Below are 21,366 nucleotides of genomic sequence, written 5' to 3' on the forward strand. Positions count from 1 at the left end.
GGATGCACAGTCAGAAGAAGAAAGTGCAACCAGAGATTTATGAAATCACCAGACAACAAGGTAGGAAAAATTATTTTATTTTAGATTTAGTGATCAAAATGTGTCTGAATTTATATCTGCTGTCTATATTTTGCACTATGGCCCCCTTTTACTAAACCGCAATAGCGGTTTTTAGCGCAGGGAGCCTATGAGTGTCGAGAGCAGCGCTGGGCATTCAGCGCAGCTCCCTGCGCTAAAAACTGCTATTGTGGTTTAGTAAAAAGGGAGGGGGGTATATTTGTCTATTTTTGTATGGTTGTTACTGAGGTGACAGTGCATAGAGTCATCTGCCTTGACCTCTTTGAAAAAACCCCAGAATAGGAATGATAATTAACATTTTCTCAGCGTACAGTGTGCTTTGTGTTTTTTTTTTTAAATTTTATTGTTGGTAGATCATTTTGACTTGGTCATTTTAAAAGTAGCTCACAAGCCCAAAAAGTGTGGGCACCCCTGGTCTGTGCTATCATTTAAAAACTAAAAGTGAAAAACACTTGAAGCTGCAGTCTCTTGTTTCATAGTTAATATATGAAAGGTTAACCTGCTCTTTTTGTCTCTCTATTTAAAATGTAAGGCCCATTATTGCAGTTTAATGTAATAAAGCAGTATTTCCCAACTTCTTCAAGCCAAGTATCCCCTAAATTGAACACATTTCAAGAGTACCCATGAGCTCTGAGTAGCAGATATTTTGAAATGGACATTGTATTGTTAAGAGTTACCTTATATACTTGAATATAAGTCGTCTGAATATGTCGAGACCCCCATTTTCCCCCCCAAAAGGAAGAAAAATGGTTGACTCGCATATAAGACGGGGGCTTAATATTCAAGTGCCCTGCCCTGCCAGGATCTGCACCCAGTGCCCCCTCCCTCACTTCCTCCCCTACCAGGCTCTGCACCCAGCCCCCTTCCCTCCCTGCCTGGCTCTGTATCGAGCCCCCCTCACTCCCTGCCAGGCTCTGCACCCAGCTCCCTTCCCTCCCTGCCAGGATCTGCACCCTGTCATCTCCCCTCCCTCCCATCCTTTCTCACTGCCCTTTACCATCTTCCTCCCGATGCCTTGCATGCCTCCATCGGGCCTGCCGCAGGACCCGGTGGGCTAGGATATGAAGGATCCCCCATCTCCTGTCCCTCCTGAATCCAACCCCCCTCCCCCTGACTCCTCGGCGGCCTCACAGTGGGCGGGACAGGAGGATTCCCTTCTGCTTCCTGTGCCTGCCGAAATTGGAAATCCACACCTCCCTCCTACCTCTCCTATCTACCTTTTGGGTCCCATGTGGCCAGCTGGTGCATGAAGCACGAGCGATCTTTCTGCATCTTCAACAACACAATATTTTCCAGGCCCTCATTTTGTAGTGTTTCAGCACAGCATAGGGAAGGTCCTAGAGTGGCCAGAGGCAGCAATTTCAATAAAAGTGGATTGGAAAAACTTTTCCAAGATGATGTCTACATCTCCATACAGGTCTGCAGCCAGACCTGCCCCCCTGCCCCTCACATCTCGCCTCCCTTCAGCCAGATTTTTTCTTTCTCTCTCTTTTGTGCTATCTTGCTCTCTCATATCCCATCTGCCCTCAGCCAGTCTGCCCCTCCCTTTCTGAGAGCTGCTTGTTTTTGCTGTCGCATGAGATTTCTATTTACAAGATCAACAGGATGTTCTTGTACCTCAACACATTGGTTACTGCAAAATATCTAAAACCCTGTCTGATATAATGACAAACTACTGTAAACTATTAAAGTTTTGATATTACCTCTGTAAGGCCAACATACAGTCTCAAAAATAGTTTGATTTTTACCATCCCATAATGGTGCTAACTCCCAGAATTCAGCAACAACCTTATACATGGAAAAATTAGCATTAAAAATTTCACACCATGTTCTAAAACACTAATACACCAAGTTTCAAGTTTCAAGTTTATTAGGATTTTATATACCGCCTATCAAGGTTATCTAAGCGGTTTTTTTTTACAATCAGGTACTCAAGCATTTTCCCTGTCTGTCCCGGTGGGCTCACAATCTATCTAACGTACCTGGGGCTCTGGAGGATTAAGTGACTTGCCCAGGGTCACAAGGAGCAGCGCGGGGTTTGAACCCACAACCCCAGGGTGCTGAGGCTGTAGATCCAACCACTGCGCCACACACTCCTAGTGAGAAGACAGAACAAATGAAACTGTTACAAGATCTCTACACAGAAGCTATATTCTAGCAGGAGACTATACCCTGGTCACACAGACAGACCCTCAACAATATGAAACAGGTCCATGGATCAGTAATAGAAGATATAAAGGCAAAAAATTTGAACTGGAAACCCCAAGAAGTCAAGACTCTGCATATACAGCAATTCCAGAGAAATAGAAACAAAAATACAACTTCAGTAGTAAAGACATAGGATTCTGTAAAATAGCTGTTACTTCAAATTAGTCATGAATCTGCAGAAGTGTATCTCTTTAAGACTCTGAACATCTCACTTTCTGCAGTGGAGATCAACTCCCTCTTCAGTTTTTCCTTCGACAATAAAATTCAGAAAGTGTATGCTGATCTGCTCTGCTTCTTTTTGTTGTTCTGGGGAATTTTTGCCATCTTGTCTTTGGATTTTTCTTCATGGCTTCAGTTCTCGGAGGTTCCCTTCTTGGACTTACTGGGGAAAGGACGCAGTCCCGTGTGGATGGACTAGTGCTCCCAGGCCAATCTCTGATTACCTGCTTTGTGTCCCTTCAGGAGCTTGGGGTCCTTGCACCTGGGAGTTGCTCGCTTGCTGATTTATCAGAGGCTTGAGCGCAGGCAGTGGGTCCCTGTTTAACAACCCTCTGGGTATCAGGGAGCAGGCTGCAAAGTTTTGGGGGTGAGAGTTTGTGGTCAAGGTCCGCCCGATTGGCAGCCAGAAGAACTTCATTGGCTGACTTGTGCTAGTTAATTTCTGAGGCAGAAATTCTTCCCCTGCAAGTAGGCTGATTCAGGCTGACAGACACTGGAAATCACAATGAGTACTCCCATTAGTCCCTAAGGAGAAAATTGAGGGGGGGGGGAGTCTAAAACCCCCAGTTTTTGAGGGTTTCCAGGGTTAGGGTTAGGTTCCCCCCCTCCAAAACCCCTAGTTTGCTATTTTTTATTTTTCTGTTTGGCTTCAATGGGCCGTTTGTGGCACAGATTTTCTGGTGGCAGCCATCTTGGACTTTTTTTTCCAAAAATCCTATGTTCTGCCTCAGAACCCCTTGTTTTGCCTAGGGACATCTGTTATGAATGCCCTAGGTCAGTCTAGCCCCAATCTTTGAGTTTATTGTGCAGATTACCAGCTGAGGAGCATTTGTGTTCCATGTGCCATAGGGCAGGGAGGAGTGGGCGGAAGCTTCGGGCTCAGCCTCTAATTGATCCTCCAAGGTGTTGGAACCACAAAAAGCCCAGAAAGACCGGTCTATGGGGAAGAGATCCTGCTGACAGACTGCGAGAAATGAGAGGTCAAAACTCTAGCATGTAGTGGCGAAGGAAAGCCCAATTCCCCAGTCTGGGGTCTTACAAGAGTCCTTGGGGCCTCCGGAGCAAGGCTTCTCCGACTTTGTCAGCTTTTTATGGAAAGCTTACTTAACTGGTTAAGGAAGTGCTATGCTGCCTACGAGCATGCTGGCTCTGCCTCAGGAGGGGGGGTGGGATCCTTCTCCCAAGCAGGCAACTCCACTTCACACCATGACGATTCCTAGTATCAGTGACCCTTCAGAGCAGAACTGGGATGATTGGAAGTCTCTTTCCACGCCCTTATTATCACATGGCTCCTCTATGTCTGCGGACAATTTGGGATCCCTTTTAGGGTCTGGAGGTCAGGAGGCAGGAGTGGCTGTGGATCACAGTGATAATCCTTCAGTGCCTTTTCAAATCAGCTTCCTTTCACATGTCATTTTTGACACGTCTCTGCATTGAAGCTCGATGCTCAGCAGCCCTCCACCTCTGTGTTCCGTTATTAGCAACACTAATGCACAGACAACCTTTTTTCCTGTTCATCCAGATATCATCTCCTTAAACACTGACCAATGGGAGTCACTTGAAGGCTTTGTAAAGGCCAAAGCTATGTACAAGCTCTATCCTAATGGCTCAGCCTTCCAACAGCTACTCGTGCGTCTGAAAGTGGATTCCCCAGTAGTGCAAGTGGCCAAGCACACCTCTCTTCCTAGTGAGGGTAGATTGATGCTCAAGGACGCACAGGACTTTAAGGTGGATGTGGTCCTTAAAAGACAGTTTGAAGTGCTGGCTTTGGGTATCAAAGCATGGGTTATCATACCAGATTGCTGACTAGTTTCTCGGAGCTTGAGACCACCTGTCTTCACATGTTTAAGGCGGGAGGGGATTATGTTGCCAATGCTCTATATGATATCATTAGAGTCCTGAGTAAGATTTTGACCTACCCTGATGGCCCAGATCAAGGGCTCCCTCAGAAAAAATATATATGTAAGTTTACAAGAGTAGATTTTTGCATACACTGTGAAATAAACTAAATGCAGAGCTTTGCTATTAAATCAAATCTTTGGCAATGAAATATTATGCTTACAGCTTGATTCATCCTGAGGATGAAATGTTATGTTGATTAAATTGTTTACAGTTTTATTGCTCTGTGCTCTGATAAGAAGCAAGTAAAATTGCTTGCTTATGAAATGCATATTCCAGACATCTGTAGAAACCTTGAGGCTGAAGAGAACAAGGGTTATTAAGCAATGTATTTTATTTATTTATTTATTTCTAATTATACATCAAAATTTACAAGAATATATCTTGCTCCAATAAACACAGGGAGGAAAAATAAACCAAGAATAATGAAAGTTCATTCTTACAATAATACATTCTTTATCCCCTTCTTAGACACCATAATGAGGGAATAGTCAAGCAATGATTTATGAGAGAAAATTAAAGATAAATTTAATTAAAACAAATAGGCTAAATATATCTAAACAACTGCTTTACTTCCATTATCCCTCAATCCCTAATGCTCTTCTTAACATCTAAGAATTCCTTCAGATGGTTTGGAGAGAAAAATGTATATTTAACTCCTAAATACCTAACCAAGCATTTGCAGGGGTATGCTAAAAGAAACGTTGCTCCCAATTTAATAGTCTCTTGACGCATAGAAAGAAATTCTTTCCTCCGTTCTTGAGTGGTCTTAGCGACGTCGGGATAAATCCATATTTTCTGTTCCCGAAATGGTTTTTGTGAATTTTTAAAGAACAATTTCATAATCATATTTACATCTTGCTCAAATACAAATGATACTAAAAGAGTTGCTCTATCAGTATCAGCTGTTATTGTTTGTTCAAGAAGAGCAGTCATGTTAGCAAAATCTATCATTTTTTTCCTTTTCTCTCTTTCATTCCCATTTTCACCTTCTTCTCTTCCGGGAATCTTCTTTTATCCCAGAACAAGCAGGCAGAGTATTCTCACATATGGGTGACGTCATCGACGGAGCCCCGATGCGGAAACCTCGTAAGCAGACTTGCTTGTAGAAACTAGAAGTTTCGAGTCAGCCGCAGTGCGCATGCCTTCCAGCCCAGCACAGGGCGAGTATCCTCAGTTTTCTGTGGAGCCGAGAAGTCCGTCTTTGACTCTCTACATTTAACTTTGTTACTTCGTGCCTTTTCTCACTGTGGTTTGTGTTCTTTTTCTTCACGAATCGCAGTGTTTTTCTTTTCTTTTATTTCTCTTTCAAAAAAAATAAAAATAAATTTTCTTTCTTCTGTTTGGCTGCCGGGGCAGGCTGCTCGGCCGCAGCTCAGAGGCTTCGACTTTGCGGCGGCTATATTTCCTCCTATGTCCCGGCCAACAACAGGCTTCAAGAAGTGTAGCCAGTGTCAGCGTGCGATTTCTCTCACGGACCCACATAGTAGGTGCCTCAAGTGCCTTGGGCCAGACCATCACCCGAAGCCGTGCCAGCGCTTTGCTACTCTTCAACCCCGAGCTCTTAAATGCCATCTACTTTCAGTGGAAAAGCTCTTCGGGATGGATTCGACCTCGAATCCGACCTCGGACTCGCCTTTGACAGAGGGTCCTCCTGCCTCCACTGCTTCGACCTCGATTCTCATCAGACCTTCTTCGTTTGCAGCGGCTCTTTCCTCGACGACGTCTGCTGTATCTTCCTCTGTATCTTCAGGTCAGATAGCTCAGCAGAAAGTTCCAGCAGTGGTGCTTAAGGTGCCTAAGACTTCCAAGTCGAAGCACATTTCCACTGCCTCTCTGGAACCTCCAGCCAAAGCAGGTGGTCCGGTTTCAGACGTGGATCCATCCTTGCCGGCTTCTTTCCAGACCATGTTAGAGAAACAGTTCATTCAGTTCCTTACTAACATGAGACTGAAGCTTGTTATTCTAATCCAGCCTGGGCATTATCCTAAGACAAGCAGGCAGGTATTCTCACATATGGGTGACATCATCGACGGAGCCTGGATGCGGACGCCTCGCAAACAGACTTTCTTGAAGAAATCGAAGTTTCGAGTCACCCGCACCGCGCATGCGCGAGTGCCTTCCCGTCCAGCGCAGGGCGCGTATCCTCAGTTTTCCGCAGAGCCAAGAAGTCCATCTTTGACTCTCTGCGTTTAACTTCGTTCGCTTTGTACCTTCTCTCAACCGCGGTTTGTGTTTTTTTCTTCACGAATCGCTGTTTTATTTTATTTCTTTTATTTTAGTTGAAAAAAAAAAATTTTCTTCTTCCATTCGTTTTGCAGCCCGAGGGTTTCGACTTTGCGGCGGCTATTTTTCTGTCTATGTCCAGGCCTGCTACAGGCTTCAAGAGGTGTAGCAAGTGTCAGTGCGTGATCTCTCTTACGGACCCTCATGGATGCTGCCTCAGTGCCTTGGGCCGAAACATCATCCTAGGTCGTGCCTGCCTTGCCAAACACTTCAGCCTCGTGCTTTCAAGCGTCGTTGCATTCTGGTGGACAAGCTTTTCGAGATGGAGTCTCCTACTGATCCCTCGACTTCGAAGGCGTCTAAGGCCTCGACTTCCATCGAGGCTCCTTCTGCGCCTACTGCTTCCACGTCGAGCCTCATCAGACCTTCCTCGTTTGCAGCGGCTCTTGTTCGACGTCATCTGCTGTTTCTTCCCTGTTTCCTCAGGTCAGATAGCTCAGCAGTCTGTTCCGCCGGTGGTGATTAAAGTGTCCAAGACTCCTAAGTCGAAACACACTCGCACTATCTCGAAGGAACCTCCAGCCAAAGCAGGTGGTCCGGTTTCAGAGGCGGATCCATCCTTGCAGGCTTCTTTCCAGACCATGTTAGAGAAGCAGTTTATTCAGTTCCTTACTAATATGGGACCCAAACTGCTTCCTCTTATCCAGCCTAGGCATTCAGCAGACTCCCGTGAGGTCGAGCCGCTTCCTTTGCCCCAGTCTAAACTTACACACTCTTTGCAAGAAGCAAAGTCTCTGCGAGTGTCTGGTCTGCCATCTAAGCACGAAAAGCAAGGAACAGATTCTTTGCGAGTGTCTTGACCAGAATCTTCACACTCTAAACAAGGAGCAGAGTCTTTGAGAGTGCATCGAGATTCCTCCACCAAGTCTCTGGAGCTTCGATCTACAGCCTCTAGTCCTATTCATACATCGGCATCGGCTGCCTACGTCTCCGAGGCAAACTCTCCTCGAGATCTGGTTCCAGACACAGTTCTCACCGACATTCGAGGCCTTCATCGAGGCATCCTTCCATGCATCATTCTTCTTCTAATGACAGACCATCTTCCTCGAAGCCTCGATCTACTCCAACCTCGACCAGACCACCGACTCCTTGTTCGAGGTCTCAAATGCCGGACCTCGAGGACGTTCCAGTCTCGATTGCCTCGTCCAAGTCACCAGGTTCCTTTGATGCCTTTTTCCCTGCCGAAACTTCTTCTTCGACACAGGCTGCTTCGACGTCCTCGAGTCCTTCTCGAGGCAAAGCATTGGCAGATCAGCTATCTTTCTCGTCTTTCCTGCGATAGATGGCTGTAGACTTGGATATTCAATTGGACACTGGCTCCAAGTATTCTAAGGAGTATCTAGAAGTCATGCATCTTCCTCAACCTCCGGCAGAATGTCTTAAGCTTCCACTTCATAAGCTTTTGAATCAGACTTTTGGTCGATGCATGGAAACACCTTTTTCCATTCCGGCTGTTCCAGGAAAATTGGACTCTAGGTATAAAACTGTGCATCGCAAAGGGTTTGACAAATCACAGTTATCTCATCAATCTCTGCTTGTTGAATCCTTGAAGAGTTCCCATCCTTCCAAGGTTTATGCCACAGTTCCTCCTGGAAGGGAAGGGAAAACTATGGACAAATTCGGACATCGCATCTACCAGAATGATATGATGTCCTCAATTATAATTTTTATTTCATCACCTACTTTGAATTTCTTCTTTCTCGTCTACCAAAGTTTTTGGCTTATTTGGATAATCAAATCCATTTTGAGTTTCAGGAAGTCATTGCTTCTTTCTCTCAATTATGTCTGCATCTCCTCCAATCATCTTATGATGCCTTCGAGTTGTCTGCCCGAGGGGCTGCTTGCTCTGTAGCTATGCGTCATTTTGCCTGGCTTTGTACCATTGACATGGACTCTAACCTTCAAGACCGCTTAGCTAACATTACTTGTGAGGGCAATGACCTCTTTGATGAATCCATCGAGGAAGCCACCAAGAAATTATCTGACCATGAAAAATCATTTGCTTCTATAGTTAGACCTAAACCAAAGCCAGCTCCTGCCAAGCCTGCACGCCCTGTTCTTATCTATCAAAGGCGTTTTGCTCCAAAGCCGGCTCCTTATACTCACCCTCCTCTGAAAAAACAACAACCTCAGAAGCAACAGAAACCTTCTGCTGCACCTAAGGCTTCTCAGCCATTTTGAGTATTAACAACAGAGCATAACCTCCACTGTTCAGTCTCTGTCTCCTTTCCCCCTATGGGAGGTCGTCTCCATCATTTTTACAACCGATGGACAATAATTACAACCGACTTATGGGTGCATCAGGGAGGGATACTCTCTTCATTTCACTCAGGTTCCACCATAGCTTCCTCCAAGAGAGTATCCTTCCAATCCATCCCAGACCGCCCTTCTTCAGTAAGCTCAAGCTCTGCTTTCTCTCCATGCCATCGAACCAATTCCCTTTGAACAGAAGAACAGGGGTTTTTACTCCCGTTACTTCCTTGTTCCGAAGAAGACGGGTGATCTGTGACCCATTCTAGATCTCAGGGCTCTCAACAAATTTTTAAGTCAAAGAAAAGTATCAAATGTCCCTGGCATCTCTTTATCCCCTTCTTGAGCAGAACGACTGGTTTGCTCTCTGGATCTCAAGGAGGCCTACACTCATAGAAACATAGAAATAGACGGCAGATAAGGGCCACGGCCCATCTAGTCTGCCCACCCTAATGACCCTCCCCTACCTTTGCTTAGCGAATAGAGCCCACGTGTCGATCCCATTTGGCCTTAAAATCAGGCACGCTGCTGGCCTCAATCACCTGCAGTGGAAGACTATTCCAACGATCAACCACCCTTTCAGTGAAAAAGAATTTCCTGGTGTCACCTCGTAGTTTCCCGCCTCTGATTTTCCACGGATGCCCTCTTGTTGCCGTGGGTCCCTTGAAAAAGAAGATATCTTCTTCCGCTTCGATGCGGCCCGTGAGATATCCCCATTCATTCGGCCTCCCATCAATACCTCAGATTTCGGGTGGGGAATCTGCATTTTCAATACAGAGTACTACCCTTCGGCCTGGCCTCATCTCCCAGAGTGTTCACCAAGTGCCTGATAGTGGTAGTAGCAGCTCTCCGGAACCATGGTTTTCAGGTATTCCTACCTCGATGACTGGCTCATCAAAGATTCCACATCTCAAGGGGTTATTGTAGCGACCCAACGGATATGTGGTTCCTACAAAGTTTGGGTTCGAAATCAACTTTCCCAAATCTCAACTTCAGCCCTCACAGAATCTACAATTCATTGGAGCTGTTCTGGACACTCCAACTCAGAGCATTCCTTCCACAACAACGTCTGGAGGCTTTTCTACAACTCTGTCACACAGTGTCTTCCCGCTCTTCCATCTCAGCGAGACACATGATGGTACTTCTGGGTCACATGGCCTCCACAGTACACGTGACTCCTTTTGCAAGACTTCACCTCAGAATTCCTCAGTGGACCCTGGCATCTCAGTGGACGAAAGTTTGCGACCCTCCTTCTTGACGCATTTCAGTCACTCCTTCCTTGAAGAAGTCTCTCCGTTGGTGGATGCTCTCTTCCAATCTTTCCAGAGGCTTACTTTTTCAAACACCCCCTCATCAAAAGGTCCTCACGACAGACTCTTCGACCTACGCTTGGGACGCTCATCTCAATGGTCTCCGTACTCAAGGCCACTGGACCCGTACGGATCGTCAATGTCACATAAATCTGTTGGAACTCAGAATGATTTTCAAGGCTCTCAACGCTTTTCAACATCTTCTTCGCGACCAGGTAGTCCTCATCCAATACTGAAAACCGCCCACGCTTGACCCCCCCCCCCCCCTTTGAAATCCAACCAAATTTTACAGGGATGTTGTCTAGGGTTTCAAATGAAACTCTGCAAAATTTTTTGGATCTATCTCAATTTGGTCAGGAGCTAGGGGTGGTTGAACAAAAACAATCAATCCACTCCCATGCCTCGTGTGACCTAAAATGCCAACTTTGCTTAAGCACTGGCCCCCAACTACCTGCTACCTCACTTCGAATTCTATTCCTCCACTAGGTCTACCAGAAACCGCAATCTCTTTACATACCCAAAAATCACAGGCTGCAGATATCGAACCTTCCTAGACAGAACATTCAAGTTCCAAGCTGGTAGACAGCAAACTTGGCTAGGCTACTTCATTGATGTCACTAGACAGACCTACAGTGTCTTTCGGAAAGAATTAAAAAACACCTTGTTTAAGAAATTCATACCCTAGCCAGACTTTTTCCCCCCACAATCAAAGCTACCACACCTCACCCGAATTCCTTCATTCCTCATAATAGGAACCCTTTATTCTCTGTCTGCCATTACGTCCCCCTCACAATCGTACCCAGCTTCCCGCTGGTGCCCGATCATTTTTAATGTAATATGAAAATAAGTAAATTCTTTTCAACAACTTATGTATATTTTTCTTCTAACCATTTTGCACCTTGTAATTCACTGACCGCTCAATGTTCTCTTATTTATTTTTACTCTGTAATTCGCTGATTGTATAGCTTTACTTCATTGTGAACCTTGTAATTCACTGACCTTGTAACTCACCTTGTAATTTCACTGACCGTTCAATGTTCTCTTATCTACCTATACTCTGTAATTCGCTGTTTGTACAGCTTTTCTTCATTGTGAACTGCCTAGAAGTCGCAAGATTATGGCAGTATAGAAAAATAAAGTTGTTATTATTATTATAAGAATTGCCGCTGGTGGGTCAGACCAGTGGTCCATCGTGCCCAGCAGTCCGTTCCCGCGGCGGCCCTTAGGTCAAAGACCAGTGCCCTAACTGAGTCTAGCCTTACATGCGTATGTTCTGGTTCAGCAGGAACTTGTCTAACTTTGTCTTGAATCCCTGGAGGGTGTTTTCCCTTATAACAGCCTCCGGAAGAGCGTTCCAGTTTTCTACCACTCTCTGGGTGGAGAAGAACTTCCTTACATTTGTATGGAATCTATCCCCTTTTAACTTTAGAGAGTGCCCTCTCGTTCTCTCTACCTTGGAGAGGGTGAACAACCTGTTTATTTACTAAGTCTATTCCCTTCATTATCTTGAATGTTTCAATCATGTTCCCTCTCAGTCTCCTCTTTTCAAGGGAGAAGAGGCCCAGTTTCTCTAATCTCTCACTGTACGGCAGCAGGAGGAAACTACTTAGGAGTCTGAAATTTTGCAGTTTGGCACAACACCTTGGCGCAAGTTTCTGTGCCCAGTTTGAAATCTTTTGCAAATGTGCTTCCATTTCTACAAATCAGCAAAGTAGGCAAAAAAATTCACGAACCAAAATTTTTGGCAGAGTTTGGCTCCATAATGCTGCTGGTAGGTAAGTCAGCTGAGGGTACAACTTTACCAGCAGACATATACCATGAGGTACTTTCAAGATTTGCAGTACTGAGCAGCAGCGGCAAATCGCGCTCCAGCTTATGCTGCTCAGCGTCCGAAGGAACTCGCAGCAGCCGGTTAGCAGCAGGGCAGGAAATTGGAAAGTTTGCTCCTGCCGCTGCACCTCCACCGGGGATCGGCAAGATGAGGTATGAGGCTAGGGCAGGGAGGGGGGCAGAGCCTGGTGGCCTGCAATAATTCTAGGATGGGGTGTATTGGTGTATTTTGGGCCAATTTTTTGGCTCCAAAATCCCGGTTTATGTTCGAGTATATATGGTAAATGCTTTCAGGTTAAACCATTGGAAAACAGTTTAGCAATGGCATTAAACTTTTAAGAATCTGGACCTTTATCCTTTAGCAGGGGTTCTGTGGATGGTAAGATAACAAGTTTTTGCATCTTCAAAGAGAATTGTGTTTTCTTTTTTTTTTTTTTTTTGTTTTTTTTAAATTTTTATTTATTGAATTTTCATTTTTTACAAAATTTGAATCTCATGTAATATAATTAATTACTATATATCATTGTATCTATCATTAATATAACATTAATTTATGAAACAATATATATTATATATCATATATACTCAAAAGTTATAAATCCCTCCCCATTTTTACATTAATGACTCCAAAAAATATGCATATCCCATCCCATTCCTATATAAATAGTATAATTGTGCTAAGAAGTCTAATCATTAGAAAATTTAGCAATTCAATTCCTGACTTCTTTCGCTCTCTGGACTTACCTACTCTCACTGACCCTCAACGTCAATGTCTACAACAATCACTTTCTTCAGAAGAAATCCAGCGTGCCATTGCCTCCTTACCTTCTGCCAAGGCTCCGGGCCCAGATGGATTGACCTCAGAATTCTTCAAGTCATTCTCCACCCTCCTGACTCCGCACTTACTCTCTTACTTCCAAGGCCTAATCTCAAACCCTCAGGGTCTTCATCGTTTCCTGGAGGCGAACATCATTGTTCTTCCAAAACCTAACAGAGACCCTCAACTTGTGAAAAACTATCGACCTATCTCACTGTTGAATTTGGACTATAAAATTTTTGCTAAAATTCTAGTGTTTCGTTTAGAAAAAGTTATGCCTTGTCTGATTCACAGAGACCAAGTAGGATTCATGAAGGGTCGCTTTGGAGCAGACAATACAAGATTATTATGTCATATACTCCACTCCACCGTATCGAACCCTGACCCTAAAGCTCTTGTTTCATTGGATGCAGAAAAGGCGTTCGACAGGGTGGAGTGGCATTATCTTTTTGCTGTTCTCTCTAAATTTGGTCTGCCTCCCTCCTTCATTCACATGATCTCCCTTCTCTATCATGACCCCACAGCTAGACTAATTGTAAATGATGAAGCCTCTTCCCCTTTCACTTTACACAGAGGGACCCGTCAAGGATGCCCCATATCCCCCCTTCTGTTTAACCTAGCCTTGGAGCCCCTCCTTGTAGCTATCAGATCAACATCATCCATTAAGGGCATCTCAATAGCGGACACTGAATTTAAAATTTCAGCTTATGCAGACGACATTTTATTATACCTCTCTGATCCAGAGTCATCACTGTCCTCTTTAATGCAACTTATATCTTCTTTCTCCCTAATTTCAGGCTATAAAATCAACTGGGATAAAACCGAAATTATGCCGCTGACTGAGTCATGCACTCCTTTCACCATCTCCAGCCAACCTCTTACCTGGGTCACTGAAGGGATCAAATATTTGGGTCTTACATTTGGCAGAGACATCCGCTCATCCATACACTTAATCACCTCTAAGATTCTTACCCAACTTTCGCATACTCTCTCCTCCTGGTCACCTTTACATCTCTCATGGTGGGGCAGATTAGATACCATAAAAATGATGGTGGTCCCTAAGATCACATATATCTTCAATATGTTTCCTCTCCTTTTCCCGGCCTCGATATACAAACAACTCGAATCGAAAATGTCTAGATTCCTATGGAATGATAAGCCTCACAGAATCTCTCTCTGCAAACTAAAGGCCCCCACCTGTCAGGGTGGTGTTAATTTTCCAGATCTTCTATGTTACCACAGAGCTTTCATATTGAAACAAGGGGCGATGTGGCTCTCCTCTCCTACCTTGCAGGATACGCCCAATTGGCTTCACTTGGAGTCGTCCTTTGCTAACCCACTCCCCCTTTTTCGCCTTATGGGCGCTTCGGGCTCCCCCAATCTTCTCAATAACCCCATCATATCGTCCACCCACAGGGCTCTTACAATGATTGACTCCCACCTTGACGTTCCATGGAGTCAATCATCTCTATGCCCTTTATGGTATAACAAAAAGATTTCCATTGATAAAAAAACCCATATTCTGGCCTCATTGGTCTTCCCATCATATTTGGGACATAGGTTCTGTGTGCCACCCTGATGGCACCTTTCTCACATTCAATGAGCTCATGGAAGCTTTCTCCATTGATGCATCGCATTTTTATAAATGGCTTCAATTAAGATCCTCCCTTAAAAAATCTGGTCTCCTTCCTGTTGCTTCTATGTCCGCTCCATCTTTATACACGTTTTCTCGTCAATTCTTAGCTTTAGGCCATTCCGCTTCTCATTTTTATAAACTTCTCAAATCCCTATTATGCGTACCATCACCCCACCTTCACACCTCCTGGGAGTCAGACCTTGAGATCTCCATTTCTGATGACGCATGGTCCCACATATTTCATTCCACCTTCCATACTTCTCGCTCTGCATCGATCCTCCAACCTATGGTCTTTTTGCTACATAGAGCGATATGGACCCCGATTAGATCACATAAAATTAACGCTTCCTTCTCCAATAAATGTTGGACCTGTCAATCAGAAATAGGCTCCTTAAAACACCTTCTTTTCTCCTGTCCTTCAATCTCCTCATACTGGTCCTCCACATGGGATACCATTTGCTCTGTCTTCAGCATTAACGTCCCTCTAACATACCAAATGCTTTTGTTGAAATCCTTCCAGGTCTCCCCACTGATATCTGAGCCAGATCATTTTCTGTTTGACATACTACTTTCCTTGGCTTTAAAAATTCTACTCACACATTGGAAAGATTTATCCAAGGCTTCTCATTGCCAATGGTGGAATCTAGTATGCCTTACTTATAGAACGGAAGCTTACCTGGCAAAATCCTCCAACAGATATCTTTCCTTTCAAAAGAAATGGTCACGACTAAAAACCTACCTGCACTCTATTTCTTCTCCCTGAGTAGACCGTTCCCTTCCCTCCGCTTTTCACTTCCTTCTTAATTACTTTTTCTTTTACATACAGATTTCACATTTTTGCATATTTTCCTTATGTTCATTTATTTAGCGTTATTTATCGTTATTTTCATGCTTATGATTGTAAATCGGATGTTCTCTACTTTTATAGGAGACATACTTTGCTCTCCCTATTGTTACTTATTTGAGCTGTTGTTGGTTTTTCAGCATGATAGCATTAACGTTCTACAAGCATACATGTCTCTTATTGACAGTTTTTCATGTCTGTTTTACTCCATGCTTTGTATTTAAAACTTTAATAAACAAACCTTGACTAAAAAAAAAAAAAGAAAATTTAGTCAATGGTTGCCAAATTTTTTTGAAATTGTTAAGATTCCCATGTTGTAATGCTAATACTTTTTCCATTTTGTAAATGTGACATACAGAATTCCACCAGAACGTATAATTTAATTTGGTATAATCTTTCCAATTTTGCGTGATTTGTTGCATGGCGACTCCTGTTAATATTAAAAGAAGCTTGTTATTGTTTACTGAGATCGGACTCTGAGTTCTCATTGCAGTTCCAAATAATACGGTGTCATATGAGAGTCCTACATGATTTTCTAATAATTTGTTAATTTGTTAATTTGGGGCCAAATCAGATTCCAAAAGGCATTTATACAGGGACAAAAAAAAATTAAGTGATCTAACGTCCCTATTTCTGTTTTACAATGCCAGCATCTATTGGATCTAGTGCTATCTATCTTTTGCAGGCGCGTAGGGGTCCATAACACTCTATGTAATAAAAACATCCATGTTTGATTCATAGATGCTGACTTTGTAGATCTTAATCTCCAGGACCAAAATCGTGGCCATTGAGAAACAGAAATTGTCTGTCCAATCTCAATACTCCAAATATCCCTAAGTCCATTGTGTTTTCTAAGTTTAATATAATCTGAGCAAATCCACAATAGTTCAGAATGGGAAATGTGGCATATACAATGAGTTTCAGTAGAGCTTATAAAACCCAAGCTAAGCTTTTCCCGGTCTATCTACATTAATTACATTACATTACATTAGAGATTTCTATTCTGCCATTACCTTGCGGTTCAAGGCAGATTACAAAAGATATAAAAATGGGGGTTACAAAAGATATAAAGAATGGGGATTACAATGGAAGAATAATTGTCATTTCTAGAGTTGTAAAGAGTAGATCATTTGTAGAGAGAACACCTGCTACAAATAAGTAACTTGGCTAAATTTCCTTATATTGTAATACTTGTTAAATCTGCCTGCTTTATTTGCATTACCTCTTATAACAGATAACTTTGCAAATCTGTTTAGATCTGTAGAGTTTCTTATGTGAACAATCCATTTGAACAAGCATGACTGTCATTCTTACTAAACTTGATTTTATACTCCATATCCTCTCAAATTGACAAATTGCTGTAGAACTCGGTAACCATATAATTTCAAGTCATTAATTTCCTTCCCCTTTACTGAATACTTTTTATTTATTACTTCATTCACTGAACAGGTGTGCACAAGCTGTGAGGATAATGCAGAAGCGCAAGGATTTTGTGTTGAATGTGTGGAATGGCTATGCAAGACTTGTGTCAGAGCTCACCAGAGAGTCAAATTCACAAAGGATCATACTGTCAGGCAGAAAGAGGATGTATCTCCAGGTAAACTTGTACTGTAGAATTTTATGTCTCGTTTTGAGTATAAATGATACTAAGTAGATAGCAGATGTCATGGCTCACAGAAGCTTAGTCTGCTGGGTTAGGGTAATATAGAGCAGTGTTTCTCAACTTCTTCAAGCCATGTACCCCATAAGTCAGTGGTCTCAAACTCGTGGCCCAGAGGCCACATGCGTCCCACCAGGTACTATTTTGAGGCCCTCGGTATGTTTATCATAATCACAAAAGTAAAATAAAACAGTTTCTTGATCATATGTCTCTAACTATAAATGACAATATTATTATTAAGACTTAGTCAAAAGGAAAGATTTATAAAACTATAGTTTTACCTCTTGCAAAATTGTCATTTCTTTAATAAGACAAAAACTTATTTTTTCTGAGGCCCTCCAAGTACCTACAAATCCAAAATGTGGCCCTGCAAAGGGTTTGAGTTTGAGACCACTGCCCTAAGTCTAACAAATATCAACTGAATACCCCTGCCCAATCTGCACCCCAGGCCCACCCAGACCTGCCCTGCCCCTGCCCAAGACCCCACCCCCATAATAGTACTAATTGTAATGAAATTTCTTCCATTCATTTTTCATATACACACAATATAATCTTATTAACAATACATAATGATAACCACAAATTAAAAAAACACAATGCACACTGTATGCAGAGAAAACGTTAATTATCATTTATATTCATTTTTTTTTTCAAAGTGGTCAAGGCAGATGAGTTTAAAATATGCAATTTCATCTCAGGAATAGCTACAAAATAGACAAATATAGTGCAAAATATAGACAGCAGATATAAATTCTCAAAACTGACTCATTTTGATCACTAAATTGAAAATAAAATAATTTTCCCTACCTTTGTTGTCTGGTGATTTTATTAGTCTCTAGTTGCACCTCCTTCTGACTGCATCCAACATTTCTTTCATTTTGCCTCCTACATGCTTCCTCCGGGCCTCATTCCCTTCCCCAACAGCATCTCTCTCACTCGATGAGTCCAACTTTCTTCCTCTCTCTACCTCATTGGCAACATGTCTCCTTTCTCTCTCTCTCACTGTCCATCTGTCGTTCTCTCATTCCCTCCCTTGCTGCAAGGGAGTGGAGATTACTTCCCCTCTCATCCCGAGATCCTGTTCATCATCTTTCAACACTGCTCACCAGCCCAATGCCCAACACTTTTCCTTCTTCCACCCCTCTCCAGCACATACCACATCTCTCCCTCCATTCCATCCACCACTATGTCCAGCATTCCTTTCAATCTGTCCTACTGTTCTCTCTCCACGATCATTGATAGGACACATTTGAAAGGATAAGTTTTCTGTCTCTGTCTATGCTGGAGGTAATCAAAAACTTGATGTTTGGGAAGAGGTCATTTAATCATGTTAACGAAGTTAGCTGTCTGAGACAATGAAGGCTCAACCCCCCCACTGCCATGTACCGGTTGAGATAGATAAAGGAAGCTTTTAACACCTTTTGATTTAAACAATGAAGTACATATCCTGCTCATTCATCCACCCCCCCCCTTTTTAGTGTTGATTACTTCTTTGAAGCCTATGTATCCTGTCACCAGATATGGTCTGTACTTACGTCATCTGCTAATACCACTGACCCATGTAAAAAATATATAAATGAATGTACACTGATAATAAAACAGGCAAATCTCTTTAGAACACTGTCTACGTATCTTTTCTCTCTAAGGAGAATGCCTCCGGATATCCGTACCCAGATGACAGGGTGTGTGCAGGACGATTTCGGGACCAAGAAACGGATCTTGTTCGTTTCAATCATATCCAACATTTCTCCCTCTCATCCTTCTCTTCTCCATGCATCTCTACCTCACTCTTCTCTCTCTTTGCCCAACAATTTTCCTCTTTCTTCCTTTCCCTATGTGTACCATCTCTTTTCCTCTCACTCACACACTCATGCCCAACAATTCTCCCTTTCCATTCCCTCCCTCCCTTCTGTGTCCCGAGTTCATTCCCCCTTCTCCATCCATATGCGTCTTTTCTCCTCTTCCTTTTCCCTTGCAGCCAAGTGTATCTCCTCTCTCTATTTCCTTCCATTCCACATAAATATATATACAGTGGTGCCTCGCATAACAGACGCCTCGCACAGCGAACGCTGCGCACAACGAACTTCAGGTCTTGCTTCCCACAACGAACTTCGTTTCACACAACGAAGTCGCCCGAGCTGCATCCTTCCGCGCAGGCACCGCGCTTAACTGCCCTCTCTCCGCCTGGCTCCCTGTGCAGTGGCGGACCGTCGGCTCGCAGGGGCCCGGCGCGATGCTAGAAAAAAAAAAATGTGTGGGATCGGGAAGTGATGGATGTATTAGCAGATGGCTACAATTTGCACTATTTTAAATAACCTGTGGCTTTTGGGCCAGTTTCACTTTCACTTCGCATTGCTCTGAGCATCGTTGTTTGTTCACACAAGGTAAGGGCTGCCTTAGTTTTACTCCGGTTTTTACCTTTTTTGCTTCTTCATAGTTTTAGTTCGATTGCATTATGGTTGACTTTTAATTTTTAAGATCATATTTTTGGAGCAGGACAGTTGATTCTTTGGTTTTCTGTGTTTTGACATTTTGGGGGTAGATCCATAAAAAGAGTGATCCATAAAACATGAGGTTGAACGCCGGGTTGTGAACCAGTTAGCTGCAGCCTATGAGCAGAACCTCTTGCCCTGGGGATGCACGCTGCGTATCATTCAGACAAAAATCTCCTGAAGACCCAAGACAATCTCCCTCTGGGGCTAGAATCAAAGAAAGCCCCAACACTGCGACTGGAAATTGTGGACAAAGACAGTAAAGGCAGGAAACTGAACATCCAGACCCCTTTACAACCTGAGAATTTGAGCTTCTTCTAAATACAAGAACAATCAGCAGAACCTTATCCATCCAAAAGATAGACTATTCCATCTGTCGCCTTGTTTACCAGAGAGAGGATTATGAGAAACAGCAGAAATTTATCTTTTTTTATGTCAATCTTAGCATATTTTATGCTACAGAACGAATTATTTTTTTTAACATGTATTGTTATGGGAAAACGCGTTTCACATAACGAACTTTTCGCATAACAAACTTGCTCCTGGAACCAATTAAGTTCGTTGTGTGAGGCACCACTGTATAAGAACATAAGAATTGCCATACTGGGTCAGACTGAAGGTCCATCAAGCCCAGTATTCTGTTTCCAACAGTGGCCAACCCAGGTCCCAAGTACCTAGCTAAATCCCAAGTAATAAAACAGATTTTATGCTTCTTATCTTGAGTGAAGTCAATCAATTTAAATTTAAATTACTTAAACAATGATTCTCAAATGCCAAAAATGCAGCTAATGAAAACATTTAGGGCTCCTTTTACTAAGCTGCGCTAGCGGTTTTAGTGCGTGAGCTTGTGTTAGTATTTTTTGTGTAGCGTGGGGTTAGCGCGCGCTAAAAACTCTAGAGCTTAGTAAAAGGAGCCCTTAGGCATGATAGCACCAGCCCTACCACCTCCTCACTAGATATTAAATCTAGGAAAGGGCCAAAGATGTTTAAATATCTTGATGATATAATCTAAAGTTGATGCCAGTTTTCATTACCAGAAAGGGCCAGAGATGTTTACATATCTTGATGATATAGTCCAATGTTGATGTCAGTTTTCATTACCAAAAATAAGTCATTTTATCCCAGGACAAGCATGCAGCATATTCTCACATATGGGTGACATCATCCATGGAGCCCGGATGCGGGAAGTCCGTCTTTGACTCGCTAAGTTTAACTTTGTTACTTCGTGCCTTCTCTTACCGCGGTTTGTGTTTATTTTCTTCATGAATCGCTGTGTTTCTTTCTTAACTTTACAGTTTTGGTTTTTTAAAAATTCTTATTTTATTTTCCTCCGTTCGACTGGCGGGGCAGGCCGCTTGGCCGCAGCCTGTGGGCTTCGACTTCGCTGTGTCTATTTTTCCTCCTATGTCCCAGCCAGCAATGGGCTTCAAGAAGTGTAGCCAGTGCCAGCTTGTGATTTCTCTCACGGACCCACACCGTTGGTGCCTCAAATGCCTCAGGACGGACCATCAACCGAAGTCGTGCGAGCGCTGTGCTACTCTTCAACCTCGAGCCCTTAAACGTTGTCTGATTTTAGTGGAGAAACTGATGGACTCTTCAGTCACCCCCTCGACTTCGAAAGCGACCTCGGTTCCATCTTTTACCGAGGGTCCTCCTGCTTCCACGACTCTGACCTCGAGCCTCATCAGACCTTCCTCGTTTGGGACGTCTCTTACCTCGAGTACACCTGCTGTATTTTCCCCTGAATTCTCAGGTCAGATAGCTCAGCAGAAAGTTCCAGCAGTGGTCCTCAAGCTTTCTAAGACTTCCAAGTCAAAGCACATTTCCACTGCCACTT

At 43.3% G+C, this 21,366-nt stretch overlaps 1 protein-coding gene across 2 annotated transcripts in view; it reads left to right on the forward strand.

The window, feature by feature from the left end:
* TRIM24 (tripartite motif containing 24) overlaps nucleotides 1–21,366 on the forward strand; it is a 230,085-nt gene that overhangs the window by 16,534 nt on the left and 192,185 nt on the right. For both annotated transcript variants that reach the window (XM_033951827.1, XM_033951828.1), the window contains exon 3: nucleotides 16,827–16,974. In XM_033951827.1, coding sequence (XP_033807718.1) covers nucleotides 16,827–16,974 — 148 coding nt within the window. The remainder of the gene's footprint in view (nucleotides 1–16,826; nucleotides 16,975–21,366) is intronic.

The sequence above is a fragment of the Geotrypetes seraphini genome, chromosome 7, assembly GCF_902459505.1.
Source record: "Geotrypetes seraphini chromosome 7, aGeoSer1.1, whole genome shotgun sequence".
Lineage (NCBI taxonomy): Eukaryota > Metazoa > Chordata > Amphibia > Gymnophiona > Dermophiidae > Geotrypetes > Geotrypetes seraphini.